Source organism: Rana temporaria, chromosome 5, assembly GCF_905171775.1.
Source record: "Rana temporaria chromosome 5, aRanTem1.1, whole genome shotgun sequence".
Taxonomy (NCBI): Eukaryota; Metazoa; Chordata; class Amphibia; order Anura; family Ranidae; genus Rana; species Rana temporaria.
Genome location: NC_053493.1, coordinates 302824257 through 302851101, shown reverse-complemented (window position 1 = coordinate 302851101; position 26845 = coordinate 302824257). Strand labels below are relative to the sequence as shown.

At 43.1% G+C, this 26845-nt stretch overlaps 1 protein-coding gene across 3 annotated transcripts in view; it reads left to right on the top strand.

Annotated features, from left to right (window-relative positions):
* Positions 1-26845, top strand: part of ANKRD29 (ankyrin repeat domain 29) — an 88082-nt gene that overhangs the window by 40451 nt on the left and 20786 nt on the right. Inside the window, exons 5-8 of one of the 3 annotated variants that reach the window (XM_040354075.1) lie at positions 10226-10324; positions 16151-16249; positions 19182-19280; positions 20100-20195. In XM_040354075.1, coding sequence (XP_040210009.1) covers positions 10226-10324; positions 16151-16249; positions 19182-19280; positions 20100-20195 — 393 coding nt within the window. The remainder of the gene's footprint in view (positions 1-10225; positions 10325-16150; positions 16250-19181; positions 19281-20099; positions 20196-26845) is intronic. The other 2 variants (XM_040354077.1, XM_040354076.1) reach the window with 2 other exon arrangements.

Here is a 26845-nt window from a genome sequence, read left to right as displayed (position 1 = left end):
GTGCCCAGACCCGGAAGTGCAAAATCACGTACAGGCACATGATTTTACATCAGAGAGCTTCCTGGTGTATATAAGAAATGTGTAAACCTGCGCTAGGATATCTGAGGTATAAGGCTGCTGCCTCCCTGAAAACTGTCCCCTAAGGGGCAGAGGTAGATAGTAGATTGGATAATAGGGATAGTGGCGCTGCCTGTATGGACACTATGAAAGGAGCTAGATTAGGGACAATGACATATCCCCCAGATAGAACGCTGGGTGTGCAGTATGCTCTGGTATGGCTCCTCAAATACCTCTAATCACTATGGTCCGCAGCTCATAGGATAATAGTAGAATACAATGCCCTCTGTGTTAAAACCATAATAGGCTCAATGTATGCTACTCAGTGAGCTGTGTGTATAGTGTGATAGACCTAAAGTGACATATATGAGGTTTCTACGGAATAAATAAAGGATTGCAAATAGTATAGCCTATTCCTGGTAACTAGCCCCCAGCCTCCTGGTGTATATATACAGCATACGGTCGGCAGACAATTAAGTTTTCATTAATGCGTCATTAAATGTATTTTAAAGCGGAGTTCCACCCAAAAAATGGAACTTCCACTTTAAGTGACAGTGACCCCCTGACATGCCACATTTGGCATGTCTTTTTTTTTTAGGGGGGGGGAGCGGATACCCTCTTTTTAGAGGCACCCAGCTCGCACTTCCTCCCAGGACTCCTTGGTGCCGGAAGGAAGTTCACCTCTCCCCCCTCCCTCTCTGCAATCTTCTGGGACATGTCACAGGTCCCAGAAGACTGCCTGGCCAATCACAGCACGCAGCACGGGCGCCAAAGTCAGAATGCTGGCGCCGCAGAGAGGAGCGGGGCTTTGTTCACCCGCATTGCTGGACCGTAGGACAGGTGAGTGTCCGATTCTTAAAAGCCAGCAGCAACACTTTTTGTAGCTGCTGACTTCTCTGCTTTAAATGGAAGCAGTGTAAGTACCTTCATTTGATGTGCTATCATGCTATCAGTCTCTTGCAATCCTTGTATAGAAAAGTTCAGAAGAGAGTCTGTACTGCAGACTGATTTTAGCAGAAAGCAGTGTGACAGAGAGTCAAACTCATACATCTGCAGATTCTTCATTACTATCCATTTACAGGCTGGGAAGGTACAAAACCTGTAAAGCCTCGTACACACGACCGAGGAACTCGACGGGCGAAACACATCGTTTTCCTCGTCGAGTTCCTTGTTAGGCCCCGTACACACGTCCGAGGAACTCGACGTGCCAAACACATGGAGTTCCTCGTCGAGTTCAGTGTGGAAGCCGCCGAGGAGCTCGGCGGGCCGACTTTCCTCATTGAACAACGAGGAAATAGAGAACATGTTCTCTTTTCAGCCCGACCTCGTCGGCTTCCTCGCTGAAAAGTGTACACACGACCGAGTTTCTCGGCAGAATCCAGCTCCGACCGAGTTTCTGTCTGAATTCTGCCGAGAAACTCGGTCGTGTGTACGGGGCCTGAGGCTGTCGAGAAACTCGACAAGTCAATTTTCTCCATTCCCGTCAAGGAAATAGAGAACTTGCTCTCTTTTTGGCTCATCGAGTTTCTCGACAGTTTCCTAGACGAAAATTTACACACGACCGGTTTCCTCGGCAAAAAAATATCTCCCAGCATGTTTCTTGCTGGTTTTTGCCGAGAAACTCAGGTCGTGTGTACAAGGCCTTAGGGCAATTTCACATGGGCAGATTTGGCAATGGTGACAAATCATCAGTATCAGAGCCACAGAGAAACTTCCTGTCAATACCTTTGTAATCGCTGCTTCACTAGTGGGGCTATTGAGCTCCATTGCTGCCCAATCGTTAAAGAGAATCTGGGCCAGCAAAGGATCAGTTCCACAGCGGGAAGTAGAAGGCTCTCCAGCTTGGCTCTGCCACTGGCGTTGTATGTCAGTAAACAATCTGCAATGTTCAGGCGTCATGATTACTCGGTTGTAGTAGGTCAACAGTGCAAGCGTTCCATATATACATGCTGTTCTACAGCCGCTTTAGGCTCCTGCTGCTGAACTGCTGTTTTAATTATTGTATTATTTGGCCAGAAAATGAATATGGGACATCTATTTGAAATTGCAATTAAAGCAAATATTTTACCAGAAATGCAGTGTAGGTTTTGCTATAGAGCTCTTCTCCTAGCCTAGATTTCTGACAGTTTATCTTGCAACCGTGGCCCTATTTTGAACAAGTTAATAGAGTATGCAGGGTCCTTCAGAAAGTCTGTAAAAAGGAAATAATACACATCCTTGTTCTAGAAGCTGGTAACACGTCAATATGTTAAGTGTTATGAAAGGAGGTGGAATCCATTTGGTGCTGAATCTGAGCTCAGTGAGTGCCTGGCACCCTTTCAGAAAAGTGCTGACTTGGCTCATAGGCATGTTACGGTTTACTGCGCGCGTTTGTTTCCGGACAGTGAAAGGGCATCTGAGGCTGGATTACAGGTACCAGCTTGAATTTATTTACGTGCCCAGTGTTTTGTATCCCAGACTGGCCGGATCATGCTGTGTTTATTTCTGCAGGAAAGGACACATTTTAATTCAAGAAGTGGAATTTAGTAGGCAGTTAAATCAGGGCATAAAGTTTACTGCATCCAAGTGTCTCCTGCTTTTCAGTTACTTTATGTCATCTTCCTAAATTAATTTATTCTTTTTTTTTTTTGTCTTTTTTTTCATCCACATACAAAAAAAACGAAAAAGCTAATTCCGTAACTTTCAACATAATTACAATTAGTGTATACATTTTATACATTTGAATTTAAAAAATCTCCTGATTTTACATTATTTCTTATTGGGAAATTTGCTTTGATTTACAAGTGCTTTGGATTACAAGCATGTTTCTGGAACAAATTATGCTTGCAATCCAAGGTTTTACTGTATACTGTTCTTTCTGCCTGGAAACTTTAGATTGTTTGTGGCAACTAGGGTTCGCACCAGAACCTTCGAACGGACCGACCGTTCGCGCGAACATTTAGAACCCCATTGACGTCTATGGAACTCGAGCGTTCGAATTCAAAGTGCTCATTTTAAAGCCTAATATGCAAGTTATTGTCGTAAAACGTCTTTGAGAACCCGGGTCTTGCCCCAGGGAACATGTATTAATGGAAAAATACGTTTTAAAAACGGTTATTTTTTCTGGAGCAGTGACTTTAATTATGCGTAAATGTGAAAAAAAATGAAAAATTCCTTTAAATATCGTACCTGCTAGGTGTCTATAGTATGCCTGTGAAGTGGCACGTGTTTAGAACTGTCCCTGCACAAAATGAGATTACTATAAGAAAAAAGTAATTTAAAACTGCTTGCGGCTTTAATGTAATGTCTGGTCCCTGCAATATGGATTAAAATCATTGAGAAAAATAGCACAGACACAGACAGTACACACACCAGGTAGCTTTAGGTGCACACTGCAGAGGACACGGGCAGTACACACACCACGTAGATTTAGGTGCACACTGCAGAGGACACAGGCAGTACACACACCACATAGTTTTAGGTGCACACTGCAGAGGACACGGGCAGTACACACACGTAGCTTTAGGTGCACACTGCAGAGGACACAGGCAGTACACACACCACGTAGCTTTAGGTGCACACTGCAGAGGACACAGGCAGTACACACCACGTAGCTTTAGGTGCACACTGCAGAGGACACAGGCAGTACACACCACATAGATTTAGGTGCACACTGCAGAGGACACAGGCAGTACACACCACGTAGCTTTAGGTGCACACTGCAGAGGACACAGGCAGTACACCACGTGAGAATGCTGCAGCTAGCACAATCACCTGCCTGCCTGTCAGTAAATTAGGAAGAGCGGATCTAGCTAAACTATACAGTGTATAAATATATATACCTGGGATGCATATATATCCTCTACACACTGTAACTTTAACTGACTAGCCTGCCTGCTCTATCTACCTACTAAAAATGACGCTCTCTCTCTCTCTGTCTTCTCTCTCTTAACCACCGCAACACACTACACAAGGCGGCCTTTTATAGTGTGAGGCGTGTACTAAACTCCCTGAGCCATAATTGGCCAAAGCCACCGTGGCTTTGGCCAATTATGGCTCTCCGTTTTTTGCAAGCCGTGATTGGCCAAGCATGCGGGTCATAGTGCATGCTTGGCCAATCATCAGCCAGCAATGCACTGCGATGCCGCAGTGAATTATGGGCCGTGAAATGCCGTGAATTTGGCGCGAATGGCCCAAAACGTTCGTAATTCGACGAACGATCGAACATAAGAAAGTGTCCCTTTACGTCAAAAGTGGTTTGAGACCAGCTAGAAAACAGCGATAGTAAATTAGAACACTTGCAGAATTGAGCGATAGGGAATCGTGGGGAAATTTATTTTATTATTATATTATTATTTTTTATAATCATTTATAGTGTTTAAAACTTTATCATACGCGAGATTTCTAATAGACTCTTGTTTGGACAGATTTCAGTGTGTTATTACTAAGAATTACAGGCCTAGAATATAAAACGGTAAATTTCTATGCAAAAAAATTGTATCGATTTGAGACGCAAAAATCGGACATAATCATACCGTCAAGAAGGTTAATGCATGGAATGCATTAAGATAAAAAAACATTCTGACTTTCCAACCACTTTAAGTTATATATCCAGTGAGTCTGTTCAGTTAAATACCTTAGAATTCTTTACAGATTAAAACTGCCATATTTGGTTATATTCTGTAGTATAAGATGTACATCACAGGCAGTGATTTTTTCCCAAACTTTTGGTATTTATGAGGACAGTCTCTATTTTATATACAATCTTTTCATATGGGATTATTCGATCAACTGCTGCTATTCACTGGGTTTGAGAAGGAGTGCTGTAACGGAACGGCCCGTGGGACCCAGAAGCTCTTGAAAAGTATGAGATACTCCTGTTTCAGCTTCACCGATGACTCTTATGTCTAAAATCATCCTATGTCCACTAGGGGCATAGGATGACTGAGAAATTATATCTTGGATTGCTTTAACATGGGTCTGTAATTCACAATATATTCCAGGATATTTGTAAGAACTATTTACAGGTTGTTGATTCTGAACTCAACAGGTTAATTGAAAGAGTGACTCATTCAATGTGGGAACACATACTGTTAGGTGTTAATGTCGTCTGTTGTGATGTAAATGAATCTAGTATGGCTTCTAAGGATCTGTCATTGTGTTGTGCTAATTGACCCTGTATTGTGTGAAGGTCTATTGATGATAAATGTGTGTATTGCAAGTTAACAGACAGTCTAAAGGTCAGATGTCTGACTAATCAGCTGTAGTTAATTAGCTCATGTCTACTAAAAGAATGTGTATTGTATAGCAGGTGAGAGGAGCCAGGATGTCTACCTTGAAGGGTCATATCTCGGAGTCACCTTGTCTGGGTAAATGATTAGTTAATTAGCTCATGTAAATTATGTCAGAGCTAGTGGCAGAATGTCTACCAAAAAGATGTGTATTGGGCTCATTGTGTGATGATGTGGGTGGAGTTGATTCATTGTTCATTTTGGTTACTAACTGTATATAAAAGCCTGATTTTCTCATTAAGGAGTCTATTCGTTTTGAACCTCAAACAGAGCTGTGTCTCGTTACTGGGGGAATTCGTATGGGTCGTGTTCGCCGGATTGTGGAGTGTCGATAGCTGTCTTGGGTTCGGAATGGAATATCTTAAACGGCTTTAACCCCTGTCCCATTTGGGGTTCCGTTACAAGTGCATCCCTTAAAGTAGGGTGACCAGACATCCCCGGTTTCCGGGGACAGTCCCCGGATTGAGGACACTGTCCCCTGACCAAGTATGTCTCTGGTTTTGTCCCTGGATTGGATTTAAACAGGTGCTGGGGCAATTTCAAAGACAGTCAGTGCAGAATAAAAAAAAAAATTCTGAATTACACACCCCACTCCGCCGCTCCTACTAGCTTAGGTGGGTGTATTTTTTTCCATTATCTGTCCCCCTTTCTGATGATCATGTATTGGTCTGAGCGGAAGGAATATTTCTTCAGTTTTGGGTGCATGCCCGTTCAGCTCCACTCGCACGTTCTTCTGCCTTGGCTCAAGTCACGGCCAGCCGCCTGCTTCCTTATCTCCTTGCTTTCCCTGGTGGAGTGATCTTCCTCTGCTCCCCACCCAGTAGTAGCCGGGGCCTGGAGAGTAAGACTTGACAGGCTGTGAGGCGGCGGTGGCGACGGGCAGAGAGTCGCTGATTGCCACCATTACTAGTATAAAAAAAATGTCCCTGGATTTCATTTTAAAAATCTGGTCATCTTAACCTAAAGGGCTATCATTTAGTGTGCCAACAAACAATGCTTCATTTAGAAAGATTCTAGTATTCATTACCTTGGCCAAGAAGGCAAATTACTGGGGTGCGAGGTATAGGGACAGACACTAATAAAATTAGTAGCTAAACAGCCTGTTTCCAATTAATTGGCGTAACCAGGAAAGCCCAGATGTACTATATATATATATATCTAGATTTCTGTTTTTGATTACTTGTGAAACTAGCAATGGAATAGTAACTCAAGCAGTTAGACCTCGTACAGACGACCGGATCTATCCGCTGGGATTGATCCGCGGATCAGTTCCAGCGGACAAATCCGGTCATCTGTATGGCCTAGCAGATATTTATCCGCGGAGATTCGTCGGGCCGATCGATCTCAAGCGGATAGAAATTTCTTAGCACATGTACTGGTCTTCACCAACTCAGCAGTCACATCACCTCACGCCCAGAGACAATGTTCCATGTGTTACTATTGGTTTCAGAAAACGCACTTCCCCATAACATAACTGAACCTAGGTACTCTGTGTCATGAGGTAGATCCCAGTACAGGGCCGGACTTACCATTGGGCTTGACTGGGCTCAATAGGGGGCCCCTTACGTTTAATTTTTTTCAATATTATGCCAGTCATTTAAAGTGGTTGTAATGTAAACCCTCGGACACAACATTGTCTTAAAAAATAGCCCATAACACAGGCAGCTGATCATTTGCATGACGTCTCCGCGCTTGCGCACATTAGCCCCTCTAAACTGGCATTTAAAGCTTGCCGGAATGCAGTCTGTGAGAACTTTCCCTCTGTCTGGCACAGAGGAGAAGTCTTGCGGTGTTTAGCTCCTTTCACTCTTCCTGATACTCCCCCGTGTGACTAAAGAAGACGTCACAAAAGGGTAAGCCTTGTTATAGGCTTACCTGTAGGTAAAAGTGAAAAAAGTGGGTTTACAACCACTTTAAAGGTTACATTCGAATAGAGCCTCCAACTAACTGCTGGAGTTCTGGTCACACACAAACTGCCCTCAGCTAATCAGCCAGTTTGTATGCATCCATAGCGCAGATATGCGCCGGAGTGAATGTAGTCTTGTAGTATTTGTGTGCTTGCTTGTATGGATGCAAGGAAAGGCCTCAGTCTGTATCTGGAAGAACAAACCCCCAGCAATTTGGCACGTAAAAATGCATACCATTGAACTTGTTCAAAACTGCAGTTCTTTTGTATAATGAAATAGGAGACCCATGCAAACAGATATTTAAATCCTATTGTCAAATAAAATAACCCCAGTTTCTTTGTGGTTTGTGTAAATACAACAGTGGCCATCTTTACACAGGTATACAATGGGGGTTATTTACGAAAGTCAAATCCACTTTGCACTACATGTAATAAGGGGAAGCTCTGCTGATTTTATCATCCAAGCTAAAATGTTGTTTTTATATTACTTGCATGTCCCCCTCGGATCTACAGCAACTGCATTTTCGAGTGCACTTGCAGTGCAAAGTGGTTTTTCCTTTAGTAAATAACCCCCAATGTGTTAAAGTGGTATTTGGTGAACAGTGGTGGGGGTTGTCCTCCTCTAATGCTGCTAGAAGCCTGCTCTGGTGACTTCAAATACTAGGAAGTTCATGTCTTTGTTTGTTTTTTTACAACTTTCGATGATTTCTCTCATTTTATAGACATTTCCACTTTCAGCAAAAAGAGAGAATTGACCCTACAAAACCAGCTGTTCTGTAGCCTGGACACTTACACCCAAACAGCTTTCTGGCCTATAGCAGGTTTCAGATTATGTGATATGTACAGACCAGTGGGAGAGGACCCTACCACTACCATTGGGTGCTTCAGTTTGTATTTCTGATGCCTAACAATGCAGATAATGCTGTAGTTTGGGTTGCAGGAAAGAAATTCACACAATTGTACAATCAACACAGCCTGTGCTGAAAGGGGATTCCCTCCAGACGAGCCATTGTCCTCTCCCAGTGTGCGGCGGGGGGGGGGGAGCCCTCCCCCCAGGAGAAGACAGTGATTATTGCTAGCACCTATAGCAGCCGTAAGCCATAATCGCAAGAGAATCCGGCAGGCTGGTTGTACCCAAGTTGATCAATCAACTTGGTACATTCAGCCTTCCCATTAACGTTTCAAATCTCAGCTGGTTGCTGTTGAACTGGCTAAGATTCGAACCATGTATGGCCGGCCTTACTGACAAGGCTTTTTATACTTTTTTAACCACTTGCCGACCGGCCGTCGTCGTTATACGGCGACAGGCCGGCTCTCCTGCGCGAATCGCCGTAGCTGTACGGTGGGAAAACAAGGACGTGAATTTTGTTTGGGTACAGCGTCGCATGACCGCTCAATTGTCAGTTAAAGTGACGCAGTGCCATATCACAAAAAATGGCCTGATCATTAAGGGGACAAATTCTTTCAGTCCTTAACTGGTTAAAGTATATCTACAGTAGAACCCAATTTTTTTTTTATTTTGGACAGAGTAGGGTTCAAACTACCCATTTCTTCCCATCTGCGTCCCATTAGGGAAATTTCCCTTCAATTCCTCTCCTATAAACTCAACAGAACATGAGAACATGTCTTTACAATGTACTCTTATGCGTTGTACACACGATCGGAATTTCCGATGAAAAAAGTCATTGGATATTCCGACCGTTGGACTTTTTTCCGTCGGAGTTTAGAAATAGAACATGTTTTATTTTTTCCGATGGAAATTAGATCGTTTGTGTGGAACTCCGACGGAGAAAAAAAACACACATGCTCAGAATCAAGTCGACGCATGCTCGGAAGCATTGAACTTTGGCTCGTCGTAGTGTTTTACGTCACCGCGTTTTGGATGGTCGGATTTTGGTCTGACAGTGTGTATGCAAGACAGCTTGAACGAAATTCCGACAGAAAATTCCATCAGATTTTTATCCAATCGGAAATTCCGATCGTGTGTACAGGGCATTAGACAGTTGTCTTTTGTCTGACTTTTTTTTATTTATATTTTAAAGTAAACCTCTCAAGGTAAAAATATGAGGCTTGCCTTTCTGGCATCTCTAATATTTCTAGATTCCTGGCTGTTATTTTGACCCAATAATTTCTTTGTAAATTGGAGTCACCAACCTGGAATATGTATGCAAATAAGATGAATTTCAGAAGGATTTATTTGCATGCTTGTGTTGTGACTCAAAGTATTGAATCAAGGAGTGCCATAAGATAAAAAAAATCGTTTACCTTTACATCCACTTTAAAGCATGGTCTTTGTCTGTAGGACATTTCCTGTGAAGAAACTATATATGCCACAGTCTCTCAGTCTACTGCTGGTGCAGGTGAGAGCTACACAGTAATTCGATCTGACGCATACAAAAGAAGGCAGAGCATTCACAGACACACATATATATTATTAATGCAGCTAGGAGATTATGTGTTTTAATTATTACATTAGCACTCCCACATTTTTGATATAACACAGAGGGAATAGCAAGGCATGCATTGGATTCTGTATGAGCTGGAACCAGACATTTGCTTGTACCCTTGGCGCATAGGGACCAGCTAGCTGAAGCAATACATGACCATGGGGTAATCTTTTAGCCATGACACTACAAACTGCAGCAACAACACGTGAGTCCATCATTAGAAGGTACAGCAAACAGACAGCACAGGGAATATAACTATACTAATACTTAATTAAAACAGTGAAAGTGTACAATGCCTTTAAAGGGAATATGTTACAAAGTTATATACATCTCTTAGCCATCATTCTCAGACTCAGAAGTTACCTGCTAGTTATACAATAGTGGAAATAATATGTCACTGCTTAAAAAATGTATAAAATGTCAGCTCATAAAAAAAAATAAAAAAAATGGCAGCTTATATCTGTGGCTTTTAAACAGGTGTTTAGCTTTATAAAGAGTTCTATTAAATTGCAGATTCTTTCAGAAATCTGTTTCTTACATTACAGGATGGAGGAACGGCATTACTGGCTGCCTGCCAGCATGGACACGCCAAAGTGGTTGAGACGCTTCTGAAGAATGGAGCAAATATTCACGACCAGCTTTTTGTATGTACTCATTAATCACAGACTGCTCTCCTGTGTGGACAGAGTGATTACGGGGAACTGATAATGAAGTCAGACATGTTAACTGTGTAATTCGATGTGCATTCATCCATGTTATAACCAATACACACACAAAAAATGCATATTCAGTTACATGGAACCATTACCTAGAAAGGAATTTATCAAGGTGGCAGCTGTACTTATCACCAGGGCTGCTGATAAGAGGGTAACGCCAGTTCTCCTGTACAGGGCCATAGGCCCCACAAGTTCAACAGGGGGGCCCAGACAGCTGAAAAACAGAAAGAAGGGGTGGTGGAGTGGGGTGAAATTTACAGGAACCAATCCCCTGTAGCTCCCCCTGCAGCAGTTGAAATCTGAGATTTTTATTGGGACTGCGACATTAAAAAGTGGTTAAGTCTCATTTACGTGTGTTCTCTGGCCCATATAGTGTTAATGAGTGTTTTTTTTTTTTTCCAATAGAGCTACCTTTTACTCTATCTGTGTTTGGGGCCACTGTGTACCCAAAGTGTAACATAGGCTGCCTGCACCAGCCACAGAAAAAAAGTTGATTTACTTTGTACAGGCCACAGCACCCATGTGAATGAGTCCCTCATTCACACACAGAGCTTTATTTATTAACTCAATACAGTTTTATCTTTTATAATTATCATTGGGGGGGGAGACGGGTTCTGTCCGGTAATCTGTATGGGGCCCTATGATTTCTAACAGTGGCCCTACTTATTACATAGGGAGTTTTTCCAATCTTTAGCCCAAGTACCAGACATGTGCCAGAGCCTAAGATAAGGAATGTTTGCCACCTTTGGGAAGCCTCTCTTACAAATATTTTTTTATTAGTTTAAAAGATGCTGGGGCATTATTTGTGAAAAAAGGTTTTACCTCCTTATTTGTAAAGAGTTCTTTACTGTAAGAGGTGTAAACATGTCCTCTCTGGTCCCTGCTGTCTTCTGGGACCTGTGTGTTTCCCAGAAGACAGGGGGGAGTGGTGTAACCCCAGAAGTGGGTGCAAATACCTGTATTATACAAGTATCTGCACCCACCTGAAAGGTGGCAAATGTGACACCGGAGGGGAGGAGGGTTCTGAAAAGCGGAGATTCCATTTTTGTGTGGACCTCCGCTTTACGAAAAACAGCATTGTAAGGCGTTTATTAATGCCTCGTACACACGGCCCGATTTTCCGAGAAAAAAAGTCAGACAGGCTTTTTTTCTAGGAAAGTCCGGCCGTGTGTAGCCTCCATCGGACTTTTGTTTCGGAAGTCCAACGGACCTTAGATAGAGAACCTATATTCTTTCTTTCCGTTGGACTTCCTGGCGGACTCATAGCAGACTTTTGCATATCAAAAGTCCGATCATGTGTACAAGGCATTAGGTGTCACCTGACTGCCCAGTAACTTATCTGATTGCTTTAGGATTGCTTTAGGATTAATATTTTTCCTAGAGAAAGTTTTTTTGGCCTTTCTCTTTATCATCTGAGAACTCTGGGTTTGTTTTTTGGGGGGTTTTTTGGGGTGAAATTCATACAACAAATTGCTGCATCCTAAATGCACACTTTTTGACAGTCAAATAGGGATTTTGTATGTAAATACCATGCCGCTACGGCAAGCCAAATATTTGTTTTGGATAGAGCTGAGAAGGGTTAGAACCTCTGTCAGGTTTTTTATTGCTTGTAAAGGAATAACTGCTTGGAAGAATGTAAAGACAGGTACAATTTAATATTAGATCAACATTAGTTTTTTTTTTTTAACAAGAGAAAACATTAGTTTTTTTACACTACCAATATAAAATGACTAAAAGTCAATACCGCAGATTGCTATAAATTCAATTAGAATGACAACAATGTTCATAGACCCTTGTAGCCATGATAATACTATGTACTATATACAATCCTTAGACAACAGCAGTGAGAAACTTTTCCACCAATACTCCCTCCTTGGTACAAACTAGTACTCTGCACTTTGTACATAGCGCACCCTTAAACCCTGCACTCTGTATAGAATGCACCCCTGAACCCTGCACTCTGTACACAGTACTCCCCTGAACCCTGCACTCTGTACACTTTACTCCCCTGAACCCCTCACTCTGTACATAGTGCACCCCTAAACCCTGCACTCTGTACGTAGAATAATCCAAAACTCTGCACCCTTTACATAACACGCCCCAGATACAACAGGCCCTTTCTTTGAGGGCAACCATACCGCTGATGAGGTCCACAATGACATTGAGTTTGAAACCCCTGATATATGATATACCTTATGGGTATCAGTTAAAATCTCATTGCATATTGGTTTGAAACACTAATCTATATGGCACTTGGAACGTCACAAACCATTCCTGTATTTTGGGCCAGTGAGTTTATTGACCTGGACTTGACATGACTTTAAGCACAGCTATTATAGAAAATGGCAAGCTTATAGTACATTTTTCTACAAGGAACCCACATAATATGGACCATAAGAACTTTCATCTCAGTTGGTTCATTAACTGGCCTTGTCATGAGCACTGTGTTGTGTATGTGTGGGGTTTATTTCGTATTGTTCACATACATAGCAGTGCAAAACCTGCACAATGTATTATTTTAGTTCCTACCTATAGACCAAACTTTAGCTTCAGGAAAAAGTCAGTGACCTTATTTAACCAGCACCCTGACTGCTTTGAACATGAATTACCATATGAACATGTGCCCATAAGGGAGACAGCTTGGGAGAGGTAGGGTAAGCTTGGCAAAAAGTCTGCATACTTTTCCAGGTATCTTTATTTGTAACTTGTGAACGCATACATGACATGTATAAAATCTTGTACCAACAAGTTAGTATCATTTATTGCTTGCTGTAGCTGAGTTAGAAAACATCTGATTTACAAGTCTGTGTCAACTGGAAAATTGTAAAGTAAAACACGGCATACACCCATCATTAAGATTCCCGGGCCAGTGATAACATTTGGAGCAGGACAACTACTCAGGACCCCAGCTGATGATCTCTGTACCTGATGGGAGACAGATAGGGAGGTGGGTCACCTACATGTTAAATATATGTAAGCATGTGAAGCTTGAGTACAGTTTTGCAGAACACTTTTGAAAAATGTATAGTTTTATTAATAAATCTGCTGTAACTGAGTAAAAAATAAAAATATAATGTTATTACTGAACAGTCCGATGTGAGCTTTTGAACAGAAATTCCAACCGTGTGTATGCTCCATCGGACTTTTGCTGTCGGAATTTACGCCAACAAAAGATTGAGAGCTGGTTCTCAAATTTTCCAGCGGAAAAAAATCCTATCGGAAAATTTGATCGCCTGTAGCAATTCCGACGTGCAAAATTTCGACACACATGCTCGGAAACAATTCGACGCATGCTTGGAAGCATTGAACTTAATTTTCTCGGCTTGTCGTAGTGTTGTACGTCACCGTGTTTTCTTGACGGTCGAAAGTTCAGAGAACTTTTGTGTGACCGTGTGTATGCAAGCCAAGCTTAAGCGGAATTCCGTCGGAAAAACCATACAAGGTTTTTCCGACCGAAAATCCGATCAAGTGTACGCAGCATTAATTTCTAATTTTTATATGCTTGCTGTACCATACTTCTATTACTTTGTTCCCATATGAATAGTATGCCTCTAGTCCAATGGTTGTCAACCCATGAGGTATAGGGGAACTCATTTGCCACCCTTGACAGCATAAAAGGGCCACACCTAATGCTACAAGTGATTGTTGGAAGCTGTAGACATACTAGAGCAGATAATCAGAGATTTTGGACATGCCACAGGAGTGTTATTTAGATGTATAGTCAGGGCCGGAATTTCCATTGGGCTTGACTGGGCTCAATAGGGGGTCCCTTACATTTAAGTTTTTTCAATAATATGCCAGTCATTTAAAGTGGTTGTAATGTAAACCCTCGGACACAACACTGTCTTAAAAAAATAGCCCATAACACAAGCAGCTGATCATTTGCATGACATCACCGCGCTTGCGCACATTTGCCCCTCTAAACCGGCATTGCCGGAATGCAGTCTGTGAGAACTTCCTTTCTGTCTGGAAACAGAGGAGAAGTCTCACAGTGTTTAACTCCTTCCACTCTTCCTGATACTCCCCCGTGTGACTAAAGAATACGTCACAAAAGGGGAGTGAAAGAAAACAGCAGCCGAAAAATAAAAACAAATACCACCAAAAGAAAGCTCTATTTGTGGGGAAAAAAAGGACGTAAATTTTGTTTGGGAGCCACGTTGCATGACCGCGCAATTGTCAGTTAAAGTGACGCAGTGCTGGGAACTGAAATTTCGCCTGGGCAGGAAGGGGGTATATGTGCACAGTAAGCAAGTGGTTAAAGTAATGTATAGAAGGTAGGGCCCGAAAGTGACTCAAGCCCAGGGGCCCCCACCACCCTAAGTCCTGCCCTGTGTATATTATGTATAGTATGCAGGTAAACTTCAGTTGTAGGGACAAAGTATTCATCTTGTTTTAATTTGGCCTAAATGGTAACACATAAAAAGATAAACACAGTTGCTATATATAAGTGGTTGTCAATTTGCAAGGTATAGGTGGCAACAAATATGGTCCCTGAAATCTCTGAAGGGCTTCATATAATACTTATGATATATAATGCAACAGGAAACAAAAAAAAAACACAGAGGCCCAGATTCACGTAGGGCGGCTTTACGTTGTGCGGGCGTAGCGTATCGTATTTACGATACGCCGCCGCAACGTAGAGAGGCAAGTGCTGTATTCACAAAGCACTTGCGTCCTAAGTTACGGTGGCGTAGCGTAAATAGGCCGGCGTAAGCGAGCGTATTTCAAAGTAGGCAGGTCGTGGGCGTGTTGTATTTAAATGAGGCTTGACCCCATGTAGATGCATGGCCCAACGAACAGGGCATGCGCGTGCATGCTCAGTATCACGTCGTATTTACGCCCAAAGATACGCCGGCTCAATGCCTGTGACGTGAACGTAACCTACGCACAGCCCCATTCACGTACGACTTATGTAAACAATATAAAAAGATACGCTTGTTCTGACGTCCATACTTTGCATGGGCTGCGCAACCTAGAGACCTACTTTATCTTTACGCCGGCGTATGTCTTACGTAAACGGCGTAACTAATTGCGACGGGCATACGTACATTCCTGAATCTTGCTCATTTACATATTTGACGCAGAAAGCAACGGAAGCGCCACCTAGCGGCCAGCGTAAATATGCACCCCAAGATACGACGGCGTAGGAGACTTACGCTGCTCGTATCTTGGCCAAATCTATGCGTAACTGATTCTATGAATCAGGCGCATAGATACGACGGCGGCCATTCGGACTTACAACGGCGTATCTGGAGATACGCCGTCGTAAGTCTTTGTGAATCTGGGCCAGAGATCCTAATTTAAGGGACAGAAAAAAAGAGGAAAAGTGATGGGACTTAATCGGCACTGAAGAATAACTAGGATAAATGGTCAGGGACTGTTCCACAGGACTACTTGGAGACTGCAGTCATGCTGTAGGTCAGAGACAGAGTCTGGTGAAACGCCACGTGAAATTGCTAGTTATTACTATTATTAATGGTTCCTTTCAACACTCCCATTACTGACTGCTGGGGCTGCAATTCAAGCGCCAAAGGGCTAGATGTGGCCCTCAGGTTGGGCAACAGGGCTATATATATATACTAAATATATATATATACTAAATGTCAAGAAAAACATATCAACCATGGATGACAAAATTGTATTTACTGTTAGCTACAAAAATCTAGAAAAAGACTACACACCTCAAAACTTCTTATAAGCTTTTTTTGTGTAAAACATATACTTTGATTAACTTATTTCTTTTTCTTGTTCTAGGATGGGGCAACTTCACTATTTATGGCTGCACAGGGAGGGTATGTGGATGTAATACGATTATTGCTTACATATGGGGCAAAGGCGAATCAGCCACGCCAGGTAATTGTATAACTGAGCTGCTGAGTCTACTACTCTCATTATATATCCAGTATAACCTGTCTGTGCCCTGTACTTGTCCAATTCCATTTATGCTCAGTTTTTATTATAAGTTTAATGTTTTACAAAGACAGGATTGTTAGCTCAAAGGTTCTGCACTAAAGAGCAGAGGCTCAGTCAATAGACCAAAAAGGAATTGTGCAAAAAAGTGTACCTGTAGGCAAAATAGAATTGACACGTGACGCACTAGTGTCAGTAGCATTAGCTGAGCATTTTTTTTTTTATATATTATTATTATTCGCCTTCCTGTAACAGGCCAAGCTGTCCACCAAAACTGTCAGTTACAGGGTTAGAGAAAATGATATTACATTGGTGGGGATGCTTGCTACAACTTTTAATTATATGGTTTAGGCCTATTTTTCAAAAAGAAAAAGAAAATGTAACCCCATTACAGTACCTGCTTAAAAATTGTTAACTGGATATGGGCTTTAATTTATTTGCTGTTTAATAAGTTAAAGTCCATTTAATCTAGATGTGTATCTTAGACCCCATACAACTTAGATTTTCTGCAGATTTTTGTGTTCAGATTTACCAAAACCATATGAGGTCAAACATTAAGGCCTGGATTCACGTAGAGCGGCGCATAGTTATGCCGGCGTAGTGTATCGAATGTACGCTACGCGACGGCTGTTCCCTTGTCCATACCTTAACATGACTTACCCCTGCTTTATGAGGCTTAACTTTACGCCGGACGTACGACTTACGTAAACCGCGTATATGAATGTGCCGGGCGCAAGTTCGTTCGTGAATTGGCGTATCTCCCTCATTTGCATTTTCGATTCGTAAATCAATGGAAGCGCCCCTTGCGGCCAGCGTAAATATGCGCCCACGATACGACGGCGTAGGAAACCTACGTCGGTCGGATGAAGCCTAATTTCAGGCGTATCTAGTTCTATGGGCACGGTGCATAGATACGACGGCGCACATTGACACTTACGAGGCGTATCTCGAGATACGCCAGCGTAAGTGCTACGTGAATCCGGGCCTAAAAGTTTAAATGAGTTTGCAATCAGGCAGGTCCTTGCACAACATGGTTTTGGTTAGGGTTGTCCCGATACCACTTTTTTGAGACCGAGTACAAGTACGGATACTTTTTTTCAAGTACTCGCCGATACCGAATACCGATACTTTTTTTAATGTCATGTGACAGTGGCAGTATTTATTTATTTTGTTTACTATTTTTTTTTTTACAGTGATTTTTTTTATTTTTATTTTTAGGGGGGGGGGGTGAATTGTCAGTGTGTTTTTTTATTTTATTTATTTTTTTACATTTTATTTATTTTTTAATATTTATTGCAATTTTTTATTTTAATTTTAATCAGCCCTGTTGGGGGGCTTTGGTGAGATTTCAGGGGTCTTAACAGACCTCTGGCATATCCCCTTTAAGACAGAGAAAGGGACTAGGGAAACAGATTCCCCAGTCCCTTTCTCAGCAGCCTCAGCTGAAATGAATGGAGGGAAGCTCCTCCATTCATAAACTGAAGCATCGTAAACACAGGAGGTTACGATGCTCAGTTATATGAATGAACAGAGTCGGTAATCACCGACTCTGTTCATTCGGAAAAAGTAGGAGCCGGGCTTAGCGGCTCCTATCTCCGCTCTCCCCCCTGACAGATTGAGGGGGGAGAGCGGCACGGACAGGGGGGGGGAATGGATGGAGAGAGAACTGCACGGACAGAGAGAGATCTGCACGGACGGGGGGGGGGGAGAGAGAACGGGACGGACGGACGGACGGGGGGGGGTTGAGAACTGCATGGACGGGGGGAGAGAGAACGGGACGGACGGATGGGGGAAGGGGAGGAGAGAACGGCACGGACGGACGGGGGAAGGGGAGGAGAGGAGAGAGAACGGCACGGACGGACGGGGGGAGGTGAGAGAGCAGCACGGACAGGGGAAGTCAACAGCAGGGGGGGGGGGGGGGGGACAACACTGACAACACTGAGATTTGCAATTCCCCTGCCTGCCCGCTCAAGTATCGGGTGAAGCATCGGGAGCATTTCCCCGAGTACAAGTACTCGGGGAAATGCTCGGTATCGGTCCCGATACCGATACTAGTATTGGTATCGGGACATCCCTAGTTTTGGTAAATCTAAAGACAAAAATCAGCAGAAAGTCTAAGGCCCCGTACACACGACCGAGTTTCTTGGCAGAATTCAGCCAGAAACTCGGTTCAGAGCTGAATTCTGCCGAGAAACCCGGCCGTGTGTACACTTTCGGCCGAGGAAGCCGACGAGGACCTCGGCGAGGAAATAGAGAACATGTTCTCTATTTCCTCGTTGTTCAATGGGAAATTTCAGCTCGCCGAGGTCCTCGGCGGCTTCACAAGGAACTCGACGGCCAAAACGATGTGTTTTGCCCGTCGAGTTCCTCGGTCGTGTGTACGCGGCCTAATAGTATGTATGGGGCTTAGCTGATTGGTTTCTAAGCAGAGCTGCACCAGATTTTGCACAATGCAGTTTTAGTAAATAACCCCCATAAAGTCAGACGTTCGATGCAAAAAAAAAAAAAAAAGCAGATATAAAGGTCAAAGATCTTCATCCTTTCCATACATGTAAACCATAAAGGATAGTCCAATTTGCTGGCTGAATGCTGCAATAAGAGGGCTATAGCAACAGGAGGAGGGGACAAAAGAAATAAAAAAACATGCAGGAGGGTGAAAATTTGAGAAAATCAAACACCAGTTTCATAATGCTTGCCGTCATTGATTACGGAAAATGGGGAAGATATGCAAGAAGACTTTGATGAAAACATTTCAACGTGCATTATGCCATCTAGTGGAATCAAAGGATAACATTTCACCATTGAAGGTGTATGGTTATAAAGCAAAAAAAAAAAAGTTACATGTCTGTGGCTAAAGTAACACTTTCTGTGCCAGGATGGAACCACTGCTCTTTGGATAGCAGCACAGCTGGGGTACAGCGAGGCGGTCAGGGTGCTGCTGCTAAGAGGAGCTGATCGAGATGCTTCAAGGATTGTAAGTAATATTATACTTTGGCAGTTAGTACCACTGTCACTGTGCTAAGAAATATAAAAAAGTGTTTGTCTGTGTCTCTGCTGGAGGCCACTAGGATGTGAAATGAAACAAATCTGTCCAATGGTGACAGAGATAATAATAAAAGCACTTTATTAGTGTGAAAGGGGATTCTCCGAACGCTTATGCCACGTACACACGGAATCGGAATTTTCCAATATGTGTGTATGCCCTATCTGACTTTTTCCGTCGGAAATTCCGATGGATTTTAGAAAGAGAACATGTTCTCTTTTTTTTCCGACGGAAATTCCGTTCGTCTGTATGGAATTCCAATGGAGAAAAAAACATGCATTCTCAGAAACAATTCGACGCATGCTCGGAAGCATTGAACTTCATTATTCTAGGCTCGTCGAAGTGTTGTACGTCACCGCGTTTTTGACGGTTGGAATGTGGTGTTTCCGTGTGTATGCAAGACAGCTTGAGCGGAATTCCGTCGGAAAAACCCGTCAGAGTTTATTCCGGCGGAAAAACCGGTCGTGTGTACGGGGCATAGGAGTTGCTACTAAAACAGTTTTAAAAAAATTATTTGCAATGATATATGTCATGGCTGAATCTTTTTGAATATCAGAGCATTTTACAATTTGTAATAACTAGACGGTGCAATTATTGAACTCTTCTTATGATTAATATTGTATTTCTCTGTATACTGTTAAGGAGTGCTTCTTGGAAATATGCTATGTGATCAGAATCCTAGCACAATGTTTCTCATGATATCGAACATGAAAATAAAGTGATTCTAATGTTTTACTCTATTGATTTTAGGATGGCACCTCTGCTCTTTTTAAAGCTGCTGCTAAGGGTTTCAGTGATGTCATAGAAGAATTGTTGAAGTTTTCTCCCACACTTGGTGTTCTGAAGGTAAGACACATGGTTGTCTATCACCAAACCTCTGCAGGCCATGTTATTTATGGAATGCACTGCATTTATTTCTGTTATATACTTGTTATAAAATTTGCCCATGCATGCTTTTGGCTAAATTTGTACATCACCCATGTAGTCTGGATAAACTCCTACTGACCCATTTTTTACCTTCTTCCATACTCCCTATACCCCAACCTTTAAACCCCCCAGTAAAAGAGACGACACCTGAGTTTGGAGAAAAACTGGCCATAGCAGCCCTTTTATTAAACAAATTACTAATTAATTAAAGCGGATGTGCCATGGGAACAAAATATTAAAAGTCAGCAGCTACAAATACTGCAGCTGCTGACTTTTAATATTAGGACACTTACCTGTCCTGGAGTCCAGCGCCGATCGCAGCAGAGCACGAGCGATCGCTCGTCACTCTGCTGCTCCCCCCGCCATCCACGCTGAGGGAACCAGGAAGTGAAGCGCTGCGGCTTCACTGCCCGGTTCCCTACGGCGCATGCGCGAGTCGCGCTGCGCCCGCCGATTGGCTCACATGCTGTGTGCTGGGAGCCGAGTGTTCCCAGCACACAACGGGCGACAGACGGGATGTGACGGAATGCCCGTCTTTCGCCCGTAGCGTGTGGCCGGAAGTGGGTGCAAATACCTGTCTTTAGACAGGTGTCTGCACCCCCCTCCCCCCTGAAAGGTGTCAAATGTGACACCGGAGGGGGGGAGGGTTCCGATCAGCGGGACTCCACTTTAGGGTGGAGGACAGCTTTAATTATTTAAATAAATATTTAAATAATTTCAAACAACATTTAACGGCAACTTTATAACACACCCACAGCCTGCTGGTCTTTTTTTTTTTTTAAGTTGTTTTTATTAAGGTTTTTCACATAACACAAAAGAAAACAAAACAAAATACATATGTGGCTCAAGTGCCTACAATACAGTCACCAGAATAACAGGTACAATATAGTAAGCCTGTTGGTCTTTGACGGTACCCCCCAACACTTAACCATACCACCACTACACTGCGGGACCTTTTTCCATACAAGGCCTCCAGCCGTAAAAGCTCAGAGACACCCCCTTTCCCACAGTGCAACCAATAACCGTATTGCAGCAGACACCGTTCCACTGGAATACCCCAGAGGGGCCCATATCACCGCTGGACCCCCCACCACTTCCATCATATCTGTTCTCTTCCACCATCAAAGACCAAAGGACATCGCCATTATCACTGCTATGATGACCTGAATCCATGACTTGAAAGCAAGAAAGACGCACAACAGAAACACAGGGAGGATGGGTGGGGAAACTGCCTCCTTCCTCACGATTAGACATGTGCACACTGAAATATTTAGTTTCGTAATTTCGTTTTCGTCTGAAAAATACATTTATTTAGTTACTCCCGAAATTCGTTTTTATTTATTTTGTTTTTCGTAAAAAAAAACGCATCCGTCCGAAAATCCAAATTAAGGTCGAATCTGTCATTGAAGGCTTATGGTGTCTGTCGACTGTTCTAAGAAGAAGAAGAAAAAAAAATAAAACATCGACAGAATCTTAAAAAAAAATAAAAAAAAATTGACTCTTCATGTCTCTCTATGTCGAATCTTCATGTCTCTCTATGTCGAATCTTCATGTCTCTCCATGTCGAATCTTTTCTCTCTATGTCGAATCTTTTCTCTCTATGTCGAATCTTTTCTCTCTATGTAGAATAATATTGGACTAATACAGTTAAGGTTAGGCACAATTAAGGTCGAATCTGTCATTGAAGGCTTATGGTGTCTGTCGAATGTTCTAAGAAGAAGAATCTTTTCTCTCGACTCTTCTTCATGTCTCTATAATATCAAATCCTTTCTCTCTATGTTGAATCTTTTCTCTTTATGTAGAATAATATTGGACTAATAGAGTTAACCTCCCTGGCGGTATGATTCTGTCTGGAATTACGTACCAAAAGCGGTACAATTATTTTGCAAGGAAATTTGGCGTTTTATACTGTAGGCCTGTAATTTTTAGAAATAACTCACTTAAATCTGACCAAGCAAGAGTCTTGTAGGCATCCCGGGTATGATTTTTTTTTTAAAACAAAATTATAAATTATAATATAATAAATAATTATAAATAATTATAACAAATAATAATATAATTATAATAAAAATTATTCAATAATGTAATCAACTCAAAATCACTGAAATTTGCTCAGTTGCAGAATTGTCGCTGTCATTATTTTTTTTTTTTTATGACGAATTTCCCCGCAAATCGCTATCGCACATTTCTGCAAGTGATTATAATTTATTATCGCTGTTTTCTAGCTGATCTAAAACCATTTTTGACATAAAGGGACACTTTTGGACAATCTACAGTTTTTAGGCAGAAAGAACAGTTTTTATTTTTATACAGGGAGTGCAGAATTATTAGGCAAGTTGTATTTTTGAGGATTCATTTTATTATTGAACAACAACCATGTTCTCAATGAACCCAAAAAACTCATTAATATCAAAGCTGAATATTTTTGGAAGTAGTTTTTAGTTTGTTTTTAGTTTTAGCTATTTTAGGGGGATACCTGTGTGTGCAGGTGACTATTAATGTGCATAATTATTAGGCAACTTAACAAAAAAAAAATATATACCCATTTAAATTATTTATTTTTACCAGTGAAACCAATATAACATCTCAACATTCACAAATATACATTTCTGACATTCAAAAACAAAACAAAAACAAATCAGTGACCAATATAGCCACCTTTCTTTGCAAGGACACTCAAAAGCCTGCCATCCATGGATTCTGTCAGTGTTTTGATCTGTTCACCATCAACATTGCGTGCAGCAGCAACCACAGCCTCCCAGACACTGTTCAGAGAGGTGTACTGTTTTCCCTCCTTGTAAATCTCACATTTGATGATGGACCACAGGTTCTCAATGGGGTTCAGATCAGGTGAACAAGGAGGCCATGTCATTAGTTTTTCTTCTTTTATACCCTTTCTTGCCAGCCACGCTGTGGAGTACTTGGACGCGTGTGATGGAGCATTGTCCTGCATGAAAATCATGTTTTTCTTGAAGGATGCAGACTTCTTCCTGTACCACTGCTTGAAGAAGGTGTCTTCCAGAAACTGGCAGTAGGACTGGGAGTTGAGCTTGACTCCATCCTCAACCCGAAAAGGCCCCACAAGCTCATCTTTGATGATACCAGCCCAAACCAGTACTCCACCTCCACCTTGCTGGTGTCTGAGTCGGACTGGAGCTCTCTGCCCTTTACCAATCCAGCCACGGGCCCATCCATCTGGCCCATCAAGACTCACTCTCATTTCATCAGTCCATAAAACCTTAGAAAAATCAGTCTTGAGATATTTCTTGGCCCAGTCTTGACGTTTCAGCTTGTGTGTCTTGTTCAGTGGTGGTCGTCTTTCAGCCTTTCTTACCTTGGCCATGTCTCTGAGTATTGCACACCTTGTGCTTTTGGGCACTCCAGTGATGTTGCAGCTCTGAAATATGGCCAAACTGGTGGCAAGTGGCATCTTGGCAGCTGCACGCTTGACTTTTCTCAGTTCATGGGCAGTTATTTTGCTCCTTGGTTTTTCCACACGCTTCTTGCGACCCTGTTGACTATTTTGAATGAAACGCTTGATTGTTCGATGATCACGCTTCAGAAGCTTTGCAATTTTAAGAGTGCTGCATCCCTCTGCAAGATATCTCACTATTTTTGACTTTTCTGAGCCTGTCAAGTCCTTCTTTTGACCCATTTTGCCAAAGGAAAGGAAGTTGACTAATAATTATGCACACCTGATATAGGGTGTTGATGTCATTAGACCACACACCTTCTCATTACAGAGATGCACATCACCTAATATGCTTAATTGGTAGTAGGCTTTCGAGCCTATACAGCTTGGAGTAAGACAACATGCATAAAGAGGATGATGTGGTCAAAATACTCATTTGCCTAATAATTCTGCACTCCCTGTAAAAGTACATGTAGGGCACTGGGCAGACCACTAGGGACAAGGGGGGGTGTGTATTTTTTACATACAGTACTGTAATCTATAAGATTACAGTATACTGTATGTAAAGTGTTTGTTTACTTTTTGAATTTGGCGCCGTTCTCCGCTCCCGTGCGTCGTAACGTCGCAGGGAACGGAGATCGGCGGCACACGGGGAGACTGTGAATCGAGCGAGGAGGACCCGCTCGCTCACACAGCGGGGTGGCATCGCTGGATCCAGGGACAAGGTGAGTAACTTGCCTGTGGATCCAGCGAAAGGTAAGCCGCGCCGCTGCACACTCTGCACGTCCACCCCGAGCGTGACTCGGGGTTACCGATCCTAGCATAAAAAATCAACCCCGAGTCACGCTCGGGTTTACCGCCAGGGAGGTTAAGGTTAGGCACATTCGACCGCAACAAAAACGAAAATAAAGCATTTGTTTATGTTGAATCTTTCGGTTTTCATTTTCTGTGCTTTCGTTATAGTTTGTTAAAACGATAACGAAAATACCTGAAATTCGGACGAAAATGCATTCGGACGAAAACAAATGCACATGTCTACTCACGATCTCTTCCTGACTGACCACGTGGAGCCCCCGCCTCCCCCTTTTATACCGCTCCACCCTCTTTGCAGTAAACTTCCTCCTGTCCCCACCCTCTGCAATAGATTAACCCTTCCCTGGTTTACCATGCACAGGGTCATGCCCAGCCCTGCATTACGATCCTCTCTGCTCCTCTACACTCCGGGCCTCCCTATCCAGATGTGTAGTGGTCTAGCTCTAGTTCTTATGCCGCGTACACACAATCATTTTTCGGCATGAAGAAAACGTTGTTTTTCAAAAACGTCATTTAAAATGATCGTGTGTGGGCTACACATAATTTTTCAGTTTCTGAAAACAACAAAAAAAAATTCGAACATGCTGCATTTTTAAACGTCATTTTAAACAATGTCGTTTTTCGGGTTGTAAAAAATGATCGTGTGTGGGCTAAAACGACGTAAAAAACCCGCACATGCTCAGAAGCAAGTTATGAGATGGGTCGTTCTGGTAAAACTACTGTTCATAATGGAGTAAGCACATTCATTACGCTATAACAGACAGAAAAGCACGAATCGTCTTTTACTAACACAGAATCAGCTAAAGCAGCCCAAAGGCGAATGGAACTTCCCCTTTATAGTGCCGTTGTACGTGTTGTACGTCACCACGCTTTTGCTAGAGCATTTTTTTTAAACGATGGTGTGTAGGCAATGTCGTTTTAATGATGAAGTTGGGAAAATGTCGTTTTTTGGACATGCTGAAAAACAATGTTTTTTTTCATGCTGAAAAATGATCGTGTGTACGCGGCATAAGTTGTGTTAGGGAAGCAGATAATTATTTTAGTTGGTAATTTTAAATTTTCTGCTAACAGACTTACTCTAAGGAACTCCTGTACAAAATCTGGAGCATAGAGAAGGGGAGTTATTGCTATTTAAAGTGATCAGGTTTTTTCTTTAATTAAAAAAAAATGGTTACTAGGCAAAAGATCTGCATTTGGTCCACTTTTCCTAAAGGCGTAATAATGCTCAGATCAGGCAAAAATGTCAGTATGACTATCCTGAACATGTCAATCATGCCTGGGCTGGGGCGTGGCCTGGACAGGCATGTGAGCGGACGCTTGGCACGGAGCTCCCGCTATTGATCCTGCAACGATCCTTCCCGCGGCGATCCTATACCGCACAAAGCGCCGACAGACTCACCCTACCTTCCTCCACACAGCGGCGACCACACAGAGTCCTTCCCGATCCCGGAGATGGCCCGTAGAGGCGAAAAGGAAGCGGCAGCGGTGGCGGCCCTGACCCTCCAAGATGGCGCCGGCTCCGTCCTCCCTCAGAGAGCTACACGCGGCTGGGAGACACACAAGGAGACGGGTAAGCCGGCTAAGACCCAAAAACAGCAGGGGAGGGAGCAGCCCAAAGACATGCTATACTATGCCCAAAAGCTCCAGGGCCCGAGCTGCTCCCTTCCCCCTCAGCTGTCGACGCCATTACATGAGGCTGGGGGGCAAGATGGCGCCTCCACCCTAGATGACACGCTGCCCCTGGAGGTGTCCCAAGAACAGATAGCTGACCTGTTTGAGAGGCCAGAGGATTCTCCACAACCCACGCTGAGTGAGATCCTGCAGGCAGTGCAACGCTGCACCACATCTGTGACTGCGTCCGTGGATGGCCTAAAGCTGCAGTTTGGGGCCCTGACGGAAACCGTGTCATTTATCCGGCATGACATCCAGAAAATAAGAGAACGCACCACGGCAGTGGAGGGGCGCGTTAGCGAGGTGGAGGATCAGATGCCCCCCCTCGTCAGAGACACCAGAACAGCGTTGCAGCAAGCGGGCCAGGCGAACGCAAAGACAGACGATATCGAGAACCGCCTACGAAGGAACAACGTTCGCATCGTGGGGCTCCCTGAGAAGGTGGAGGGCCGGGACCCCACAGCCTTCGTGGAGTCATGGCTCCAGGAGATGTTTGGTGCGGAAGCATTTACTACACTATTTGCGGTGGAGAGGGCTCACCGCACGCCACCCAGACCTCTCCCGCCAGGTAATCCGCCGAGGCCCATGCTCGCCAGGCTCCTCAATTATAGAGACAGAGAAATAGTGCTCAGGCTGGCGCGGGAGAAGGGGACTGTACACTATAATGGAGCAA